General features: G+C 38.3%; 1 protein-coding gene across 3 annotated transcripts in view; it reads left to right on the top strand.

The window, feature by feature from the left end:
* Ppm1b (protein phosphatase, Mg2+/Mn2+ dependent 1B) overlaps window positions 1-23,358 on the top strand; it is a 70,461-nt gene that overhangs the window by 12,948 nt on the left and 34,155 nt on the right. For all 3 annotated transcript variants that reach the window (XM_008823082.3, XM_008823083.2, XM_008823081.3), the window contains exon 2: window positions 20,759-21,618. In XM_008823082.3, the coding sequence (XP_008821304.1) occupies window positions 20,773-21,618 (846 nt within the window). In that variant the 5' untranslated portion in view covers window positions 20,759-20,772. The remainder of the gene's footprint in view (window positions 1-20,758; window positions 21,619-23,358) is intronic.

Raw genomic sequence — 23,358 nt, 5'->3', positions numbered from 1 at the left:
CTACAGCCAGAAAGAAGTCATGTTTATATTTGCTGAATGGGAAGTTTGAGTTTTTTTTTTTTTTTTCTTTACATATCTTATGTATCATTGTTACTTGGCATAGAACATATCAAAGTTTTGGTGGCGATTTTATTTTCACCAAGTTAGTGTATCTAACTTCGTCTTTTTAGCTGAATATGAAAAGGATTTAAAAAATACAATCGTTTAACTAGAAAATTTCTTAAAATTTTTTTTTAATTTTTATTTTTATGTGTAAGTGCACTCATGTTGTACGTGCTTGAGGATGCCAGAAGTGTGTGTCAGATCCCTTGGTACTGTAGTTACAGATGATTGTTAAACACCATGTCGGTGCTGGGAACTGAATCAGGATCTTCTGCAATAGTAGCCAGTGCCCTCAACCATTGAGCTACCTCTCCAACTCCTAGAATTTGTCTTATATTCTTGATTTGTCGTGTTTAGCATTTGTTCTATTACACTGCATTGTTTTCCTTTTGTTACACTCATGTTCAGTCAATTCGTGCCTCTCTCTTTCCCTCATTTTTTCTGTTCTCCTGTTGGTCTATCCTTTCCTTTTCCTTTCCCTTTCCTTCCCTTCCCTTTTCCCCTCCCTTCCTCCTTCCTTTCCCCCTTCCCATTTTCTCCTTACCTTTCCTCTCCTTCCCCTTCCCCTTCTTTCCAGCATTTTCATCTTTTCCTTTACTTTATCATTGTTTTTTAGAAATATTTGTTTTTGTTGTTGAGACAAGGTCTAGCTATGTAGCCTAGGCCGACCTGGAGCTCATTATGTAGCCCAGGTTGGCCTCAAACTCCTGTTTTAGCTTCTCAGATGCTGACATTACAGATCTGTGCCACCACGTCCTGCTTTTTTGGGGAGGAGGGGTTCTTTTTGAGAGAGGGTCTCCCTGTAGCTCCAGCTGGCCTGGAACTCACTAGACCAGACTGATCTCGAACTCATAGACATCTGCCTGCCTCTGCCTCCTGAGTGCTGGGATTAAAGCATGTGTGCTTTTTTAAAATTATTTTTAAAATTTATTTCCTTTCTGTCTTTTTCTCCCAGCATTATTTGTGCTTTTTTTTTTTTTAAAGTGTTCTCTAGTCTTGTGTTCTCTAGCTTTGTCTTTCTGAATCATTTTTAATAATTCTTAACTGAACTTTTTGCACTTTCCAAGACTTCTTACCAATTTCTACATTTTCTAATTATAATTTTTCATAAAATTTTCCCCTTTGTTTCCTTTTTAAATTAAAAAAAATTTTGTATGTATGAGTGTATTGCCTGCATGTATGTAAGTGCACCTTTGTTGCACAATGCCTGTGGAGGCCAGAAGAGGGTGTTGGATCCCCTAGAACTGGAGTTATAGATGGTTGTTAGTTGCCATGTGGGTGCTGGAACCAAACCTGGGTCCTCTGCAAGAGCAGCTAGTGCTCTTAACTGCTGAGCCAGTTCTCTAGCCCTTGATCTTTTTTTAAATTAAAAAATTTTGTGTATGAGTGTTTTACATGCAGGTATGTACATATACCACGTGTGTGCAATGTGGAGACGAGAAGAGGGTGTTCATTGAAGCCACAGAAACTGGAAGTTACAGATGGTTGTTAGTAGCCATGTGGGTGATCCAAGTCCTCTGCAAGAGCAGCCATTTCTCCATGTTGAGCCATTTCTCCAGCCCCCTCCCCTTTATTCCCACCCCCCTTTGGTCATTTTGAGACAGGGTCTCCCTGTAGCACCAGCTGACCTGGAACTATGTAGACCAGGCTGGCCTTGAACTCACAACATCTGCCTGCCTCTGCCTCCCAAGTGCGGGGACTAAAGGCCTGTGCCACCACACCTGGCCTTGGTTTCTCCCTCCTTGATTTCTTATAGTGTGTTTTAACTTTATCTTAGTGCTCTCTGATAGAACATACTAAGCAAGTGATCTGACTCTAAACTACACCCCAAGTTCTCTTTTCATTCTTAGAATTACTCCACATAGAATTGGACTATGATTTTTTCGTCATTGTTCATCTTTGTGGAAAATTAATTTTTTTGAATTTTTGGGAAGGTGGGTTGTGCTGTCTTGCAATTTGGATTCTTTTCCTGTTAGTTTCTCTTTAATACAGAGCTTTGTGTAGTTTAAGGGGCTTTGCTTGTTTGTTTTTAGTTTGCCTTGGCATTATCAGAATTCTTTTGTATTAGCTCACCACTTGGATCCTGCAGAATCCCTTTCCAGCTTTGGCTGTTATTAGATTGTTCACTCTTTAATTTCCAGTGCGTTATGACATTGGGTTTCTTGCATCTCGGAACCTTCAGAAATTTGTTTCTTTCTTTTTTTTCTTTTACACATAGGTTTATACCATTCATAACTTTCAGTATTTGGTTTATGGGGCGATAATACCTTTGTCACTTAGATGTATAAATACTGAGCAAGATCTGTGTCTCTTTGGGGACAGTATTTGAAAACTGCTACTGCCTTCGCTATCATTTTTAGGATTTCCCCCCCTATGCATGCTCTGTTTTGTTTTGTGTTTTGATTTTTTTTGAGACAAGGTCAGATGTAGACCTTGCTGGCCTTGAACTAACTGTTAGGCAGCTGAGGATGGTCTTGAACTGCTGATCCTCTTCCTTCTACCTCCTGAGTGTTGTGATTACTTGGTTTTATGTGCATGCAAATACCCAGGGGAGGATAAGTAAGACAAATAGTATTGATTGGAGAGTTGGTCTCTAGATCAGTTGTGTGCAGCTGGATACTGAGGATAAGTTTTACATATGTTAGGTATGCCTGAATGACTTAAATCCAAAAGATGTCAAAAGGCTTTACCACCTGCTAGAGCTCTAAAAGCTATTCTTGTTTAGTTTAGCTTTGTGAGATAGGGCCTTGCTACATAGCTCAGGCTGGCTTTGAATTTTAGGTTTTCCTGCTTCTGTCTCCCTAGTGTTGGGATTATAAGAATGCCTGGTCTAAGCTACGGCTTTTGTAGAAGAAGGGTTTATTTCACAGCTCCAGGAAGAATGGGAATAATTGTTCAGAGAGCTTTCTGTCACAGTTATGAACGAGAAGAATGTGGGTAAGATCTGGCTTTGAAATTTGACTTGTGAGTTGCTGTCTTAGTTTAACCACTTGATAGCTCTGGGTCCTTGACAAATTTCTTTGTATGTATGTATTTGTAATGTGACTATAATACTCACTGTAGGGTTGTTGTGGTAATTGGAAGAGTAAAACGTTTTTAATACATTAGAACAGTTCTTAGCTGTTCACAGTAAATACCATAAATGTCTGTTACTTTAAGCATTTATGCTGTGGTGGTTCTGTCTGATCCAATACAATTTGATAGCAGCATTGGACAGTTGGTCACTTCCTTAACTCTGTAAACACTCTTCATTGTCTGCAGGGGTGCCACTCTCTTGATTTTACTCCTACATTCCTGGATGCTGATTTTCAGTAACCTTTACTTTATTTTTTCATCTTCTGACCTTTAAATGTTGCAGTGCTCTAGAACTTGTTTTTTTGCTGCTGTTGTTTTTTTTTTTTTTTTTTTTTTTTTTTTTTTTTTTTTTCCAACTTCTGTCTTTGGAAGTTACACTCTGTTTAGTGGGTTTAATTATCTTTTACATGCTTCCCGTTTTGTCTTCAAGCCTCAGTCCTTCTCCTGAATATCACACTCCTACTCAGGTGCCTGGATGAAGAATAGATACCACCTGATGTATATTATGCCTCCTCTTTTGTCCTTCAAGTTGTGTGAGCGATTAAATCAGGGCTACAGACCCTGGCCTGTATTTGTGGATGAAGGGTGATGAGTTTCATTTTTTCTAATCTCTAACTGAAACTGAGTATTTTCTTCAATTACTAGTGTAGGTCCGAATCAGTATAGGAATATTTGTTGACTTGTCTTCTTTAGAAAACATTTATATCATAGTCTTTGTAGGAATCTTAAAGTATTTGCCAAACTCATTGCTACTTTGGAGTTCTGTTACTTTATTAGATCTTCCACTAGATATTATTACTGTTTATGAAGACTTTGTTAGTTTGTCTGGATTCTATAATAATTCTAATTATTGAATGTATTTTATGGTTTCCTTACCTCAACCCATATATTAATTTAGCCCGTTTTTACATTTCACTTAAGTCACACAGTAGATACTTTTGATGTCTATTTTCTTTCAGTATTATTAAATGAAGATTCATCTATATTCAATATTATTGTTATAATTATTAATTTGTCCTTTTGAGACAAGGTCTCCCTGTAGCCCTGGCTGGCCTCAAACTCACAGAGTTCTGCCTGGCTCTGCCTCCCAAGCACTGGGATTAAAGGTGTATGCCTCCAACAAGTGCTCTTAACCACCATGCTGTCTCTCCAGCCTCTCATCTGTATCTAACCTATAGTTAAACCTTATAGCTTGAAAATTATATGCCCATAATTAAAAGATTAGGGGCATGTAGTCTTGTAGAAGTGGAAAAAACACCACAGTCGGTGATGTTAATTATTTCTCTCTCTGATTTGGGGGGTGAGGAAGTTCTCACTTTGTAGTCCACACCAGCCTCAAACTCACAAGTTAACCTTATATCTCAGAGCTTCCCAAGTGCTGGGATTATAAGTGAGAGCTAGTACTACTTGCTTAATTTCTTTTACATGCTACCTTACTCTGTGTTGAGAAGGGCTCATTTAAAGTTTACCAAACAGTAATTTCATGTTTTTGTAATTACCTGTATATATTTCACTTTTGCATGTACAGTTCAATTTTGCATGTAGTCTTTTAGAAAACACTATTCATGGGGCTGGAGAGATGGCTTAGTGGTTAAGAGCACTGACTGTTCTTGTAGAGGACCTGGGTTTGATTCCCAGCACCCACATGGCAGCTACGAACTGTTCTTAACTCCAGTTCCAGGGGAATCTGAAGCCCTCTTCTGACCTCCGTGGCATTGCACGACACGGGTGCACTCACATACATGCAGGCAATACACTCATACACATAAAATAAAAATGGTAAATAAAATATTTTTTAAAAAATAGAAGAAAAAGAAAACACTTCACAACTAACTGAATAGTGGCAGATTTTATTCTATAACTTGATTGATGTTTGCCTTATAAGAGGGTTAAAATTGATGCTCTTGCCCTGAGTTTGAAATTCCTGGTCTTGGGGTATAGCTCCGTGATAGAGTATTTGCCTAGCATGTGTGAAGCCCCTGGTCTGATTCCCAGCACAGGAAAATATTCTAGCTGTGCCTTCAAATAGGACAAGAAAATAGAAATCATTCCTGTATTTGATATTTCTTACATGTAAATTAATTTCACAAAATTTGTGACTTATTAGATTGATTTGTTTTCAAATTTTCACTTTTGAGGCATTTCATTATTATTATTATTCTGGAATTCTTAAAACTTCTGGGCTTGTATATCTATCCATGAGTAACAATTCTGCAATTAGAGCTGGATATGGCCAGTGTAGTTGCCAAATATTATAATGAAAACAATAAAATACCAATTCAACAATTACATAACAATTCAAATCTTTTTGAACTTTAATATTATTTCACAAATCTCAAATTTTGCTCTTGGTATTTGGAAGAAGAAAGGACTTATAATTTCTGAAAATATTTTTATTTTATGTGTATGAATGCTTTGCCTGCATGTATGTAAGGGTGCATATAGTGCCCATGGAGGTAAGAAGAGGGTACTGGATCCCTGAACTGTAGTTATAGGTGGTTGTTAGCTGTTGCTGCCATGTGGGAAACCAAACCTGGGTTCTCTGGAAGAACAGCAAGTGCTTTCAACCACTGAGCCATCTCTCCAGTCCCAGATCTTGATTTAATATTGACAGCATTAAGAATTATAAGGCAGGCGCGGTAGCACAGTCCTATAACCCAGTGCTTGGGAGGTGGAAACAGGTAAATCACAAGTTCAGGGTCAGCATGAGCTACAAGAGACCCTGTCTCAAAGAAGAAAACAAAAAATTGGAGAAGGGCTGACCTTGCTCATGGCATAAAAGACACCTGCCTGCCCATGCCCCTACCATCAAGCCCGACGCCCTGGGTTTGCACTGTAGGACCCACAGGTTGACCTCTGACCTCCACATGCTGTGGCAAAGGGGTCTCTTGTTCTCTGTCCCTTTTTCTCTCTGTTATTTATTTAATTTATTTATTTTTGTCTGGAGCTGGGTCTTCCTATAGTCCCAGCTGGTCTTGAACTCACTATCTAGACTGGGTTGGCCTTGAACTTAGAGAGATCTACCTGCCTCTGCCTCCTAGGTGCTGGGATTAAAGGCTTTCTCCACCATGGCTGTCCTCAGAGTTATTTTTTTAAAAATTGGAGAAAAGGATGAGGCCAACTGTTTTCACTGAGTTGACGGGGGTGGGGTGGGGGGGTTCTTTCTGCTTTCAAGCAGTTAGCGCTAATACTATTGTCCAGAATTGATAAGGATGTTTGTGAACATTTGTAATATTAATAGCTGTTAATCTGTCCAGCAACAGTCTGGGAGTGAGGATAGAAACATTTCTTGGTAATCCTTGAGAAGATGTGTGGCCTCGGTTAAAATTTGAAACTAGAAAGAGGCACTGTTGTGTTTTATATGTAAGAGCTTTTAAAATTCCCGTGACAATGCTGACAGTAGCTATAACCCTTGTTTATAGAAACTGAAGCATAGGAAAGACTTAATTTATCACCTACCATGTAGATAATAAATCCAAATCTAGGATTCGAGTCCAGACAAACTGGGTCTAGAGTATTTGTTTTTCACTGCAAATCAATAGAATATGAGGAGAGAAATTATTTTAAGTGGTATTGAGAATTTTCCAAACTTGATGAAACCTCATCTGATTCAGGTCTTGGAGTCTCAACCTCAAAATAGTGTTTAAAATGTATGCCATGGAACGTACATACACAAAATAAATGTGAAGTTTTAAGTTCTTGTATTTAGCTGGGAATGTAGGACTGTGTGCTACCACATAGAATTAACAAAACTTGGGAAATATCTCAGTCAAGTGCTTTTCATACAAGCATGAGAACCTGCGTTCAGTTTCTAGAGCTCATGTAGAAAACGCTGTGTGCAGTAGCACATTCTTGCAATCTCAGCCCTGGATCCCTGGGGTTTACTGGGTAGCCAGCCTAAAATCAATCAGCCCTAGGCCAGTGAGAGACATTGCTTCAAAACAAAAAAGAAGGTGGATAGTTTCTGAGTAACATACAAAGTTGTTATGCCATGTATACATACATGCACACACGAACACAAATACACATGCACACACAAATACATATGCACACGCTGAGGGAGGGAGGGAGGAAGGAAAGAAGGAAAAGAGAATTTTCTTTTGTTGACTTACACAGCCTTAATGTTGTAGGAAGTTTGACAGCATCACTGTGGTCATTTTGATTTCTGTAATTACTGTTGATTATTAGCAGGTATTCCTAAATTTATTTTGCATTAGTATTTTCCATTTCGAAAATACTGTTAGAACTGGTACTCTTTCTGGGATGTGGGGTGGGGATCAATCCTAGGGTTATTTGCATGGTTAGGTCCTGTTTTGAGATATACCTCCCAGCCTGAATAATGTCCATTATTCAAAGTAAAATGTTCATGCAATTGTTTAATTTTTCAGTTAGAGATCATTATTTGGTTTTCTGCTATGAAACATCAAAGGAGTTTTCTTTAGTTTTTCTGTGAGTACCCTCCCTATACAATGTGAATTCTGCATTTTGTATAGATGACTTTTGTTTTGTTTTGGTTTTTTTATTTTTATTTTTTTTTATTTTGTGTCTTTTTGAGATAGGATCTCCCTGTAGCCTCAGCTGACCTGGAACTCACTATGCAGACCAGGCTAGGCTGTCCTTGAACTCAGTCCGCCTGCCTCCCAAGTGTTGGGATTAAGGCGTGTGCCACCACTCCCAGCCGTAGATGACTTTCCAACCTAATTTTTTAAAGTTTATTTTATTTTACGTGTATGAATATATCACCTGCATGTGTGTAAGTGCACCTTTGTTGTGCAATGCCCAAGGAGGTTAGAAGGCATTGGATTCCCTGAAACTGGAGTTACTGATGTTTGTTAGCCACCATGTGTCTAACCCCATTTTTACTGTGAAAAGCAGTTTTGAAATTCTTTATTAATTTTAAAAAACATCAGTAAACCTTAACCTTTTTTTCTTTGTGCTGACAGTGAGGGGTGCTACACTCACTTTCTACCACTGGCTATGCCTCATCTCTTAACTGTCAGGTATAGTGTGTTTGGTTGTGTTATTTTCTCCTTGTTGTGCAACAGCTCTCCAGAACTTGAAAATCTTGCAAAACTGAAATTCTTTGCCCACCGGACAACTCCTGTCAAGTTAGTGATAACTGCTCTTCTACTTTTTCTGTTTATGACTTTGACTATTTTAGCTGTAAAGTGAATCATATAGTTTCTTTTTTTGTGATTGGTTTATTTTCCATGATGTCTTCAAGATTTATTCTGTTGTAGGACTTGGCAAGATTCTTTTTAAAGGCTGAATATGTGCTTCATAGCTACCAAAGATTTTTGATGTCTTTGTTCATTGATGGGTTATTTCTTGCTTTCTTTTTCTTCCTTCAGATATTTCATTGTTGTGTGTTACATCCTTTTTTAGAAAATATTCTTCATTAACATTTTGATGGAGTATTGGGGTTAGGGATAAGTGGCTGTGCTCCATCTATCTTGAACTAGAAACTCTTATCATATGGGCTATGTCACTGTGAATGATTATTTTCATTACAGATATTCCTAAGAGATTAAGCTAAAATAAGCTTTTTTTGTATAAGATGATTTGCTGAATATAAATTTGGATATATTTGATTTTGAGAAAATACTGAAATCACCATTCTGTTTCCTGTTATCTCTTTCATTTCCTTGCGTTTTCTTACTTTTAACCCCCGCCCCCAGACTCAGTATATAGCCGTGGCCGACCCAGAACTCCCATCCTTTTGTGTTGGCCTCCTCCTTGTTGAGATTATAGGTATGTACCATCAGCCTAGCTCTAGTTTCTTTTGAGAGTAATTCTAAAGAACTTGCAGGAAATTTAGTAAGCAGATAAATGTAAACGAGTTGGTCTTTTATTTGTAAGTGTTAGACCAGGCATCTGTTAAAACAGAAGGGACATTTATTTTGGCTAAACAGTCTCTGTTCTACATATGTGTTTACATAGCATTTTCACACTCCATAATTGAATAGGACAAGTACCCCTTTGGGGGGGGTGCTTTGTAATGTTTGATAGATGCCAGTATAAATGACCATTTAATAGTGAAACAAGGCTCGGAGGCAGAGGCAAGCAGATCTCTGTGACTTTGAGGCCAGCCTGGTCTGCATAGTGAGTATGACACCAGCCCAGTCTACAGAGTGAGTTCCAGGCCAGCGAGGGCTACATAGTGAAACCCTGTCTTTTTAAATTTTTTATTTTGTGTGTGTTTTGCCTGCATGCATGTAAGTGCACCTGTGCATGCAGTGCTTGCAGAGGCCAGAAGAGGGTGTCAGATCCCCTTTAAGTGGAATTAGGGATAGTTGTTAGTTGTTGTGGGTGCTGGGAACCAAACCTGGGTCCTCTGCAAGAGCATCCAGTGCTCTTAATCACTGAGCCATTTCTCCAGCCCCAGCCCCAGCCCCAGCCCCAGCCCTTGTCTTTAAAAAAAAGTGAAAAAAATTGGTAAAATCTCATTTTGGCATAGTAAATCTATACTAAGATAACAAATTTTTATATTGGTATATGCAAGCTATTCAAGTAGTTTGCAGCCTGATTTTAAGTCATTAAGGATGCATGTTCCCATCACCAAAATTTAACTGACATTTTACTGTTTGCATCAAAGGTCTCTCCGTTTTTCTTTCCAAAAGAAATTTTAGTTTTTATACTATTCAAACAGGTTTTGAATGCTTTTGCTCTATAGTCATGTATCTAAAATAATCTGTTATAAATCTTAAGATTATTTATTATAGAGTGTATCACACTGCCCTTTTCCATCTAACTTTGTGTTTGAGATTTTTTTCTTAGAGATACATGTGACTGTCAGCCAGACTCTGAGCTTCTGTAGAGTGTTACATTGTATTTACAATTTTGTATGCTTTTCCTTGTGTATGAGAATTCTCTTGACTGAAAATTCATTCTGCCAACAGTTTCACAGGAAATTATTACATGTTTACCAAATATTATGCTAGAGATTGCTGATGCTGCTTTGGTTTTTGATTCTCTAGTGTGACCTAGTTTTTTACCCCTACTCTGGGAAGTTTTTAGGATTTTATCTTTATCACTAGTGTTTGGAAATTTCAGTTACTGTTTTTTGTTGTGGTTCTACTTTGAGTCTTTATGCTCAGTGTTGGTTAGCTCTGGGAAACTTCTAAACAATTTCTTTGATGAATTTTTGCTCTTTCCTTTTCCTGTTCTTTTTTGCAGTAGTTGGATGTTGTATCCTGGACTGATCAACAACTTCCTTAGTTTTATTCTTTGTATTTTGAGTCTGTTTCTCTGAGAGAATGTGGGGAATTAACTTTTGAGATGGTTTTCTTAACCTGATTTTTCTTATAGAAAATTTCTATTTTAATTTTGTTTTTCGAAATTGACACATTGAAATTGTATTATGAGGTACAAAGTGATACATGTATGAATGCATATATACTTGCATACATAATATGTATGTATATGATGTGGCGTGGTTGGATTAAGCTGGATAACAACTGTTACCTTAAATATGTTTTTTGGAGTAGGGTCTTGTTATGTAGCCCAGGATAACCTTAAATTTGTGTTCCTTCTGCCTTAGCCTTTCAAGTGCTAGGATCACAGGCATGCACCAACCATGCCCAGCATAAATATATAGTATATTACACCTATCTGATTGCACATTTATATCCCCTCACCAGTGTCTTCCTGTTCCATCTTCCCCTGCCCCCCAACCACCATTCTACCCTGTGTTTGGTTTTAGGTTCTTCATCCAGTTGGCCATCTGTATTTGCAGGTTCTGTACCTGCAGATTCAACCAACTAGATTGGAAATGTTTGGAGGGGGTAAAAATGCCAGGAGGTTCCAAAATAAAAACTTGAATTTGTTGCTCACCAGGCATTTGAATTAAGTTGATGTGAATGCAGTGGTGTGTAGGCACGCTGTCTGAACCTCCTCCAGTTGGCATACAGATCTTCAGTTTCTTTTCAGCACTCCCAAGTTTGTTTGCCTTGTTCCTTGTGTACGTTTGGCCTATAGTGGTTATGCTTATACTGAAAGTGTACAGACTTTTTTTCTTACTGTTCTTTACATAATACCACATAGTAACTACATAGTTTTAACAGTACATTGGCTACATGCTAGGCAAGCACTCTGAACTGAGCTACATGTACCACAGCCATTATTTTCCACTTAAAATAAACTTTCAGTGTTGAAATAGTTTTAGATTCATATAAGGTAGGAAGGTAGTACAGAAAATTCCCTCAGATCTCTTAACCTGTTTTCTGTAATGTTAACTTTTTATGTTTTTCTGCTGCATCTGTTAAAACTAAAAACCCAGTATTATTATTCTGTTAACTAAACTCTAGATTTTACTTGGATTTCACCAATTTTTCTAGTAAACTCCTTTGAATTTCATTTTTCTCAGTTATAAAATGAGAGTGTTAAAAAGTGCTAACCCAGCTGGGTGTGGTGGCACATGCCTTTAATCCTAGCACTCTGGAGGCAGAGGCAGAGGCAGGTGGATCTCTGATGGAGGCCAGCCAGCCTACATAGCAAGTTCCAGGCCAGCTGAGGCTACAGAGAGACCCTGTCTCAAAAACAAAACAAAGCAAGCAAGCAAACAGTGCTAACTTTGAGCTAGAGAAATGGCTCAGCAATTAAGGCCCCTTCTGCTCTCAAAACGGATGTTGGGTGGCTGACAACCGTCTGTAACTCTTGCTCCAAGGGGAGCATCTCTGGGCCTCTGCAGGCACAGTCACTCCAGTGCACAGATACACACACATACATACATACACACACACACACACACACACACACACACACACACCCCTAAAAATAGAATGCTAACCTTACTAGGTTGCTAGTAGGATTAACTGATACAGTGTATATCAATATCTTGATAATACTATCTGGCATGTTGAATTCATAGAAAAGGAAGTATCATTGTTACTTTTTTATTAGTCAAAGAACTATCAGAAAAGGTCTTTTCCATGAGCCAGAGGCATCCCTGACACCACTTCATCCTTTTGAGAAGAAGCAGGTGGGGTTGACAGATTGTACTGTTCTAATACAAAGCTTGCCAGAGGCAGGCTTCCCTGCATGCTAATGGCAGGGAAGGGAATTTTGCAGTGTTTTGAATGTCCTTTGTTGAAGTTTGTATGTACTTTGTCAAATGATACTTAAATACTTGTTTTTTTTTTAAGTGTATGTTAAAAGGGTTAAAGGTTTGTTAAGCATTTAAAATATTGCCTGCCATACAATAAGGACCACAGGAAATAAAAAAAAATGGACAATAGTGAAAAACAGAGAAAAGAGATCTAAATCAACATGGCCACTTTGGGAAAAGGAACAAATAAAGTGGTCCAGTGTTCAGTGGACCAAGTCTAATTTTGGATATCTGACATGAGGTTTAGCTACAGTTAAATACAGGGCAAGATGTATACATAACTAAGTAGTTCTGGTCAGTGTATTGTCTCACCCATCATTGACACATCATTGTCTTACCTCTAGTCTCTCCTGCAAGGTGGTCTGACAGGTTGTCAGAATTGTGTGAAATTTCTTTCTTGGAGGGGCTGGAGAGATGGCTCAACGATTAAGAACACTGGCTGTTCTTGCAGACGACTCGGGTTTGAATCCCAGCACCCACATGGCAGCTAACAACTGACTGTAACTCCAGTTCCAGGAGATCCGACAGCCTCTTCTGTCCTCCAAGAGTATTGCACAACAGGGGTGCACTTATATACATGCAAGCAATATATACATACACACAAAATAAAAACTAATAAATAAAATTTAAAAAAAAAAAAGAAAGAAATTTCTTTCTTGGAGACAAGCTCCTCTTATGGTTGGTATCAGACCTCTGCCTTTTCCTTCTTCCATCATGAGATTCTTGGGGAAATTCTTAATTCCTTGAGATCCATTGTCTCAATAGTCTAATAGCTTAAGGGAAGTACACAAGTATTTCTTCTAAGAACAAGTCATCCTTCAGGACAATTGTAAGACAGCATCAGGATAGCTTTAAAAAGTTACTTATTTATTTAATTTATTTGGTCTTTTTGAGACAGGGTCCCCCTGCAGCCCCAGCTGGCCTGGAACTCACTATGTAGACCAGGCAGGCCTTGAACTCAACAGAGATCTGCCTGCCTCTGCCTCCCAAGTGCTGGGACTACAGGCGTGCACCACCACGCCCAGCTTAAAAAGTTATTTTTGTGGAAAAATTTTAGACATAAGGTTGAAATAGAACATATTGGGCTGGAGAGATGGCTCAGCCATTGTGTGTGTGTATTATTACTCTTGCAGGAGACCTGAGTTTGGTTCTCAGCACACATTAGGAGACTCAGAACTCCTGGTAACTCTAGCTCCAGGGGATCCAATGCCCACTTCTGGCCTCCTTGGGCACTCACACATATGTGTCACATACTAACACCCAATCATACACATAAGTGAAAACTTTTAAAAAGAAAAAGAATTATTGAGCCCCTAATAATTACGGAGATTGAGCCAATTGAAGAAAGTAATTTTTAAAAATTCATTTAATGTGTCTTGCCTGCATGCCTGTAAGTACAATACATGTGTATAACGTCCATTGAGGCCAGAAGAGGGCCTCACATTCCCTGGAATTGGAGTTACATGTTAGTGGCCATGTGGGTGTTGGGAACAGAACCCAGTTTCTCTGCAAAGGCTGCCAGTGTTGTTTTCCTTTGCGTTCATATTTATGTTTTTTATAAGTACTATTTATAATCATTAATTTTTTTAATATTTATTTTTATTTTATGTGTATGTGTGTATTGCCTGCTTGTAGGTAAGTGCACCCATGTTGTGCAGTGCCTGAGGAGGACAGAAGAGGCTGTTGGATCCCCTGGGACTGGAGTTAAGGACAGTTTTTAGCTGCCATGTGGGTACTGGGAATTGAACCCGGGTCTTCTGCAAGAACAGTCAGTGTTCTTAACTGCTGAGCCATTTCTCCAGCCCTGCATCATTAAATTTTTAAATTTTATGTTTATGTGTGTGTGTGTGTGTGTGTGTGTGTGTGTGTGTGTGCATGTATGTAAATGCACCCATGTTGTTAAATGCCTGCAAAAATCAGAAGAGGGTGTCAGATCCCTGGAACTGGAGTTACAGATAGATGTTAGCACCCATGTGGGTACTGGGAACTGAATCTGGGTCCTTTGCAAGAGCAGCCAATGCTCTTAACTACTGAGCCATCTCACCAACCCTATAATAATCCAACCCTATAATCCCATCATTTTATGATTTTTTTCTTTTTGTTTTTTGAGACAGAGTCTCCCTGTAGCCCCCAGTTGTCCTGGAACTCACTATGTAGACCAGGGTAGCTTTGAACTCACAGAGATCCACCTTCCTCTGCCTCCCAAGTGCTGGGATTAAAGGCATGCACCACCACGCCCAGCTGGAAATCCCCGTTGTTTTAATGAAGGAAAAAATTTCTGATTTATACTCTTCAACTTCCTCCCTATTTATTTGTTATCTTTCCATATTCTCTTTTGACTTCAGCTTATAGTACACAACAAAGCAATGCTTAATTTCCATGTATTTATAAAAAAAATAGATGCATTCTAGTATATAGATAACCTTGGGTGTGTTTATTTTTGTGGTGCAAGAGACCAAACCTAAGGTCTCACAATATGCTCAGTATGTGCTCAAACATTGAGCTACATTGCCAAGCCTGTGTTAAATTCTTATGGAAGAGAATGGGGAGTCAGCATGTACATTTTAAATGTTCGCTGAATGATTGACAGACAGTTGTACTTCAGATTTCAACCTGACTGTATTCCTTTCTTTAGCATCCCTAATAAGATAATCTTTTCTTTAAAATGTCTTAGGGCAGTAGTAGAGCTGATGCCTAGTCTATGTGGACCTTGGTTTGATCCCCAGCACTGATGCAGTTTAAAAAAAGGTCTTGGTGTTAACCAGAGCCCTGCTTTTTATCCATTGATCCCGGATCTGTGCTCTGGAACAAATGAATAAGCCTTTTCTTCTTTTACAAGAGTTCAGTGTGCACCATCAGTCCTGTTGGAGCTTAATGCCTCCTCTATTCCAAGGAATCCTCTACCAGTCCCACCCCCTGACATATTTGCTTTCTGATCTTCCTGCTTTTTAGATTTTTACTTTTATGTGTATGAATAGTTTGCCTACATGTATGTAAATATACCCATGGGTGCAGTGCCTGTGGAGGACAAAAAACGGCATCAGATTCCCTGGAATTGGAGTTTTGGGCTGTTGTTAGCTGCCATGTGAGTGCTGGAAATTGAACGCAGGTCCTCTTCAAGAGCAGACAGTGCTCTTAACCTCTGAGCCATTTCTCAACCACTTCCTTTTCTTAATTCTTCTTGGGATATGTTTTAGATTCATTGTTGTCTCTGTCAAAATAAGTTTTCTGAATAGAATGCTGTGTTTCATATATTTGGTGTTCGGGACACTAAATACTAATTAACATCACCGCATTTATCTTCCGTCCTTGGATTTGGGAGCCTTAGGTCACCCATTTCTAGTCCCAGTAGGTCTCAAGGTGAGCATTATTGAATGCATTTGGGGGCGGGGCTCTTTTTGAGGCAGGGTCTCCCTACAACCCCAGCTGGCCTAGCACTCGCTGTGTAGACCAGGCTGGCCTTGAACTTACAGAGATCCGCCTGCCTGTGCCTCTGCCTCCTGAGTGCACCACCACACCAGCTTTGAAAGTGTTTTTTAAATTGTAAGCCAGCTATTTTATTTAGTCTTTACTTGCTTATTCATTTATATTTTCCACAAAGGCTTACATAGTGCCTACTATGTGTCATGAATAGTTTTTGTAGTAAGACAAGCGGAGTTCTTTTCATGGAGTGTCTATCTAATTAGAATAAAAAGAATTTAAGGAAAAACAGTTTCAATAGAATGAGCAAAATAAACAGGAAAATGAGGTGTGATGGTGTTTGGGTAATACTTAAGATTAGAAAATTTCCCAAGTTGGCATTTGGGGTTAGATTGTATATTAAGGAGCCAGCCATGTGGCTGTTAGGTAAAGGATGAAGATCATTCTAGGAAGAGAAAACAGCAAAAACAAGGTCCATAGATGGCGGAGCAAGCTTATTATGGGTAAATAAAAAGGAGACCACTCTGACCAGTAAACATTAAATGATAGTGATAGGAAATAAGGTTGTAGTAAATAGGGGTCAGATGATAGAGAACTGCAATTTAAAATTTCTTCTGAATTTATTGAGAATTCTAAAGCAAAAATTCCATTGCCTTTAAGAAAGCTTACTTTGGAGAATTAATAGGAAAGCAAAGCAGAGGTAGGGCTAGTTAATAAAAAGTTAATATACTAGCAGATGACTTCACCTGTGAAAGTAGAGTCAAGGCTGTGACAGATACCTTAACTGAAGTGGAGAGGCAGATTTACCTCAACTTTGGAGAAAAAAGCTGGCATAGTTTTTAGTATGTACAATGGCATGTGTAGGTGGTGGTTTTAAGAGAATTAACTTAAGCCTGTCAGACCTCCAAGTGCTTCTTAAATAGACTTTCAGTCAGTCTGTCCTCTCTTTTTGGGAGAAAGGGAGTATGCTTTGCAGTTCTGCCCCAAGCTGGCCTGGAACTTACTGTGTACCCCAGGCCCACCTCAGACTTCGCCATTATCTCCTGCTTTACCTTCTTGGTCCTGGGAGCTCCCACCAAAGTCTAATCCTTTTGATTGTAGCCTTCCTTTTGTCTTTTAAATTCATTTTTTTAATCTATGTGTATAAGTGTATTGCCTGCATGTATGTAAGTTCACCCATGTTGTGCAATGCAGAGGTCAGAAGAGGGCGTTGGAGTCCCTGGAACTAGAGCTATGGGTCCTCTGCAAGAGCAGCTAGTGCTCTTAACCGCTGAGCCGTCTCTCCAGCCAATAGCCTTCCTTTTAAACTTGGTTCTTTCTTTTCAGTATAACTCATTCAGGATAGTAAAGAAGTATTTCTTCAAAGTCAGTTGGTCCTCATTCTGTTTCCAGGCGTCAAAATTTATGCCTCCTCACCTGCTAACTCTGACTTACAGATTTAGGTTGGGACATCTCATAGCTACAGGGAGTAAATGCTTAAACTCAGTTCTTTGTCTGAAGTTCATTACTTGAGGCTTTATAGATTATCCGGAGAGGCAAGATTGAATCAGGTAAAACTTAATTCTTTAAGGCTGTGCTTTTCATCTGGTTTTACTATCAAAAAGTTCTTTAAGTTAGGTGTGGTAACACAAACCTGCATTCTTAGTGTTCAGAGCTAAGGCAGGAGAATCATGAGTCTAAAGGCAAATAGGCTGTGTGGCAAGATTTCTGTCTCAAAAATAGAATAATTTCCCCCAAACTAAACATGTCAAATTGGTGACTCCTTCCCTAAAAAAATTAAACCTTTGTACTTTGCTAACTTTCATTCAGAACTTGAAGCAGGGAACAGTGGTTCACACCTATGAGACAGGCAGATTGCCCTAAGTTTGAAGCCATCCTATACTGTAGAGTGAGTTCCAGCTCAATGTGGGCAAAACAAAGCAAAGCAACCAACACAAGGCAAAACAAGGAATGAGAGAGACATCTAGTTAAAATCCTTAATGCTTTATTTAAAAGAAATATTCAGTCTTTATGAAATGCATGTCCAGTTGAACTGCCTGTCCCTTGTAAGCAAAATTCTTGTATGTAGTCACAACTATTGGCAGTTTACCTATCACCAAACCCAGAATTCCACAACAGGAAGAGATGTTCTTTTCTAGGAAAATAGGTACTCGGTACAGCTAAGAATTAGAGCCCATACACAGGTGTTCTTTTTCTTGATTTTTCTTTTTCTTTCTCTTTTTTGTTTCTTTTGAGACAGTGGGTCTGATCTGACTTAGAACTTGCTAAGTAGACCAGGCTGACCCTGAACTCACAGAGATCCTCCTGCTTCTGTCTCGGAGTGCTGGGATTGAAGGTGTGTGCCCCCGTGCCAGGCTCCTTTTTCTTATTTCACAGTTCATTGCCTTAAGATGTGTATAATTGGACATTACCTTTTACCTTCTTTAGCAACTCTGAGCCCAGTTCTTCATTGAATAGTAGAAGATATACTACCATACCTCCTGGGAAACACTTTCTGACCATGGTCAAAGTGACTGAAACAATAGTTGGATATATGACAAAAAAATTAAAATGTACTTTTGGAATGTGTAGAATCACTGATTTGAAGTAACGATTACCAGAACAGATGAAGAACTATGGAAGATTTGCTTTGAGGTGGATTCCAGTGAGGTGTTTTTACCATGTTGCTGTTATTTGCTAAGTCGTAGTTCTTTGAAAATACTCTGTGTGTGTGTGCGTGTGCGTGTGTCTGTGTGTGTGTGTGTGTGTGTCTGTATCTGTCTGAATAAAACAACAAAGAAATGCTAGACAAACTTGAATTCTCAACAGCATGATAATAAAAACAACCCCGGGTGTGGAGAGATGGCTCAGTGGTTAAGAGTGCTAGCAGCTCTTGCAGAGGACCCAGGTTCGGTTTCCAGCACCCACATGGCTGCTAACAACCATCCATAACTCAGGTTCTAGCAGATGCCCTCTTCTGATCTCTTCGGATATTGCGTGACACGGGTGCACTTACATACATTTAGGCAATACACTCATACACATTAAAACATTAAAAGTTGTAGTTGCTTAGGTGAAAATAGGTCCCTTCATCATTCATGCACAAGTTAATGCAGCAAAGAAATTGAAACCAGAATTTAGATGGCTCTTAATATTGTGTTTAATTTTAGCAGAGCCCTTAAAATATAATGAGTTATCTACAGTATTTGTAAATGAGATAGAAGTGATCAAAAATATATATTTTACTATGTAAAGGTTTGTTTGTTGTCTCTAACACAGTTCTTTTGCTTTGAAAGAGTTAGAAATTTAAAATAAGTTATTAATTCCTCAGCAAGATACGGACTTATTTGGATAATGGAAAACATACAACACATTATTTTCACATTCAAGGTAATGGTAACTTGTTAAGAAAGTAATTGTTTTAAAAGGTACTAAGTCAGAGCTGGGTATGATGGCACACGCCCTTAATCCCAGCACTTGGGAGACAGAGGCAGGCAGATCTCTGTGAGTTCAAGGCCAGCCTGGTCTACATAGTGAGTTTAGACCAGCTGGGGCTACTGGGAGACCCTGTCTCAAATGGACTGGGAAAAAAAAAAAAAAGGTACTAAGTAAATGTTTGGGGAGTACATATTTGTACATATTTGAAATGGTTTGTTTTGTGATTTTTATTGATTTTTATTGTGAAAAAAAATTCCTACTAACTATCAGTTACATACTTTAAATCCCTTGGATGTTTAGGTATATATTATAGGAAAATTCATACAGGTGCAACAAGATTATTCAAAAAAACATTAATTATAATAAAATGAAAAAACAAAAAACAAAATTACCCAAATATTAACTGATAGTAGAGAGAATAAATTATGGTACAGGCACATAATTTAATAAAGTGAATGAGCTTCAGCTGTTCCAGTATAGCCGAATCTCAGAAGTCCAGTGTTGAGCAAGAAAAATAGCAGTAGCACAATATACACTATACATCAAGTCTGACTTGCTAAGCATATGAAACTAAGCCACATATGAATATGGTTAAACTACAAGGAATACTAATTACAAATTCAAGGTATTGCCTACCTGGGGTAGGAAAAGGGACCCAGAGTTAATAGGAGACTTTCTTGTCCTTGATAAACTATGTTGTGGTGCTATAGTTTATTACTCTTTAACTCTGTATGTGTACTATATGCAATACTTTATAATGTTTTGAAAAATTATGGGAGAATCCCAGCTTTAAGATAAGATCAATTTGGAACTTTTTACTTTAAAAAAATTGTCAGCTTGCTAAGGAAATATAAATATAGTATATTGGTGATTTAAGCCCAATCAGTTAGATTACTCATTCTTAAGACTTTGAACCTTGAGCAGGTGACTTTCAGAGGGAAAACAAAATGTAAGTCACTGCAGTGAGGAACAGAAGCAGGCAAACAAATCTGCATTTACTATGATCTTCACAGTTTTGCAGCCCAGTTTCAGGATCTTTTGCTTTGTTTTTAGACAGGTCTTATTGGGTGTAGCCCAGACCTATGTCTTGATCTGTCTCAGCCTCCCAACTGTCTTAGATTGTAAGAGTATGCTTCCATGGCCAGCTGATTTTTTTTTTCTTTTTCTAACTTAACTGAGTTTTATTTCTTAGTTGTCTTCTCTCTAGAAAATTCCAAGCTTGGCCATACATTTTTAAAATTTTTGAAGGCAGCATCTCATGTAACCCAAGTTGGCCTTTAACTCCTGTTCCTCTCCTACCTTCCACTGCTGAGATTTTACACATGCACCACCATACCTGGCTTAGCTGTACATTTTCATTACCAGAGTGCTTTTAAGAAGCATTGCTATCCAGATCCTACACCTAGAGATTTTGCTGTGTTGGATTCTTTCTAGTATGCTGGGGTTTAAAAACTACCATCTAAAAAAAGATGTAGGGAGAAATTTTTGTTTTTTTTAATTTTTGTTATTTCAGTGAGTTAGGGCACTACTGAAAAAAATACTTAAGAATTAAGAATAAATGAGAGCACTCCAGAGATATTTTGTATGAAATTTAAACATCTAACAGCTGCTTTTTTTTTTCTCTTTCTCTCCTTTCAGATACATTACTAAACATGGGTGCATTTTTGGATAAACCCAAAACTGAAAAACACAATGCTCATGGTGCTGGGAATGGTTTACGTTATGGCCTGAGCAGCATGCAAGGATGGAGAGTGGAAATGGAAGATGCACACACAGCTGTCGTGGGTATTCCTCACGGCTTGGAAAACTGGTCATTTTTTGCAGTTTATGATGGTCATGCTGGATCCCGAGTGGCAAATTACTGCTCAACGCATTTACTAGAACACATCACTACTAATGAAGACTTTAGGGCAGCCACCAAGTCAGGATCTGCTCTTGAGCCTTCAGTGGAAAATGTTAAGACTGGTATCAGAACTGGCTTTTTGAAAATTGATGAATATATGCGTAACTTTTCAGACCTCAGAAATGGGATGGACAGGAGCGGTTCAACTGCAGTGGGAGTTCTTATTTCACCTACACATATCTACTTTATCAACTGTGGTGATTCACGTGCTGTTCTGTGTAGGAATGGACAAGTCAGCTTTTCTACCCAGGATCACAAACCTTGTAATCCAGGGGAAAAGGAGCGAATCCAAAATGCAGGCGGCAGTGTAATGATACAACGTGTTAATGGTTCTTTAGCAGTGTCTCGTGCTCTGGGGGACTATGATTACAAATGTGTTGATGGCAAGGGCCCAACAGAACAACTTGTTTCTCCAGAGCCTGAGGTTTATGAGATTTTAAGAGCAGAAGACGATGAGTTTATCATCTTGGCTTGTGATGGGATCTGGGATGTGATGAGTAATGAGGAGCTCTGTGAATTTGTTAAGTCTAGGCTTGAGGTATCTGATGACCTGGAGAATGTGTGCAATTGGGTTGTGGACACTTGTTTACATAAGGTATGTAGCTTTTTTATTAAAACTAACACACTATATTAATTTTCAAGACACAGTAAGTAAACTTAAGCAAACAGATTTTTAAATTTTTTGCTATTTTCTGTAGATAAGACCCTGTATATTTTTACTTCAACAAGAAATGTTTTTTTCCATCTTTATCTGCTCTAGCCTTCTAATGTGAAATTTAAATTTGAGACATTTGTTGTCATTTGAGTACTTTATGACTTGTCGATAGTTCAAAAGCATCTGTGTAGAACTAGGACTTTTTATTCAAATTCTTGTTGTTGGCAGTAGCCATCTTACATGATTTTGAAGCAGCTTTAATATGTATATAGTAAAGTTCTGGACTTTATACAGTAAAATACCAAGAGCTACAGCAGCAGCCAAGCCAAGTAAAATTTAGTTCTGCACTTCGTAACACCTAAAAAATGAAGAATGAGTTGTCTTATCTCCCATTGTCTAGTAAAAGACTTACCTATAAGCTCTAATATAATTTAGATGTTAACTGTCTAAGCAATATAAGGATAGTATAGTACTTATATAAAGGTAATTAAAATTCTGTTCCTATACATGTTTTATTATCCCTGATTAAAATGTATATGTAATCTATGAAGAATTCTTTTCTAAAAATTTATTTTTATGTGTGTTTTGCCTGCAAATGTGAAGTGTGCCAGATTTGATCCCCCTGGAACTAGAATTACAGATCTTGTTAGATTCCATGTGGGTGGTGGAAACTGAACTTGGCTTGATTCTCTGGAAGAGCAACCAGCGCTCTTAACTACTGAGGCATCTCTCCAGCTCCCCTATGAAGAATTCTTGTGGAATTCCTATAATTTCTTGAATCATAACTTGATGCAACAGAAGCAAAAAAAAAATCTGGAGTATATTTGACTATTTAATTGTCTTTAAAATAGTTCTCTCAGGTAAATCTTTTGAAAGGATCTATAATAGAAATTAATAAAATTCAGTTATCTCGCAAGTATCTAGGTATACAAGCAAGTAAGTATTCTGTGACTAAAAAGATGTCAAGGCGAAACTGACTTGTTAAAGACGACTCATTTATTCTGCTTAGGTTAGATCCATTTCATTCCCCTACTACACTTGCTTGTGATAGGTATAAACATAGCCAGACAATTTGATAAAAGGATCTCTGTTGGCCATTGAGATGGCTTAGTGGGTAAAGGCAGTTGCCACCAAGTCTGACTGATAAACCTGAGTTTGATTCACATAGTGGTAGGAGAGAAGTAACCCCTGCAAGTTGACCCATGACCTTGCACAGACAAACAGACATAAGCATAAAATAAATAAATGTAAAAAAAAAATTTTTTTTTGAGTGAATGCATCTTGATCAGAAAATGGGGAAAGATTTTGAGGTGGGGGGGGCTCTCTGGAAGTACCTAGGTTTGGGTGAAATATACTTCTTACCATAAAATGGAGAGAATTTTTTCAAAAACAAACTTTTAAGTCCTGACAGTACCACAAGTCAGCTTAAAGGATTTGAATGGCAGTACTTCAGCTCCTTTGATTTTATTTTTAGTTCACTGTATCTTTACTTTTCAGTGTGAATTTAGCAAAAAATTACTAATGGCTGTCAATGACTAAATAGAAAGTAACTGTGTTTCTTGGACTGTAAGTGGAATAAGTCTGTCCTGCAGCTTGTTTTTTATTTTGTGTGTTTTGCCTGTCTGTATGCATGTATATGCACCACATGTGTGCCTGGTGCCCACAGAAGCCAGAAGAGGG

This window comes from Nannospalax galili, unplaced genomic scaffold (genome assembly GCF_000622305.1).
Source record: "Nannospalax galili isolate Female #2095 unplaced genomic scaffold, S.galili_v1.0 scaffold286, whole genome shotgun sequence".
NCBI lineage: Eukaryota > Metazoa > Chordata > Mammalia > Rodentia > Spalacidae > Nannospalax > Nannospalax galili.
The sequence above is the reverse complement of the archived record's forward strand: the minus strand, read 5'-3'. Positions and strand labels throughout refer to the sequence as shown.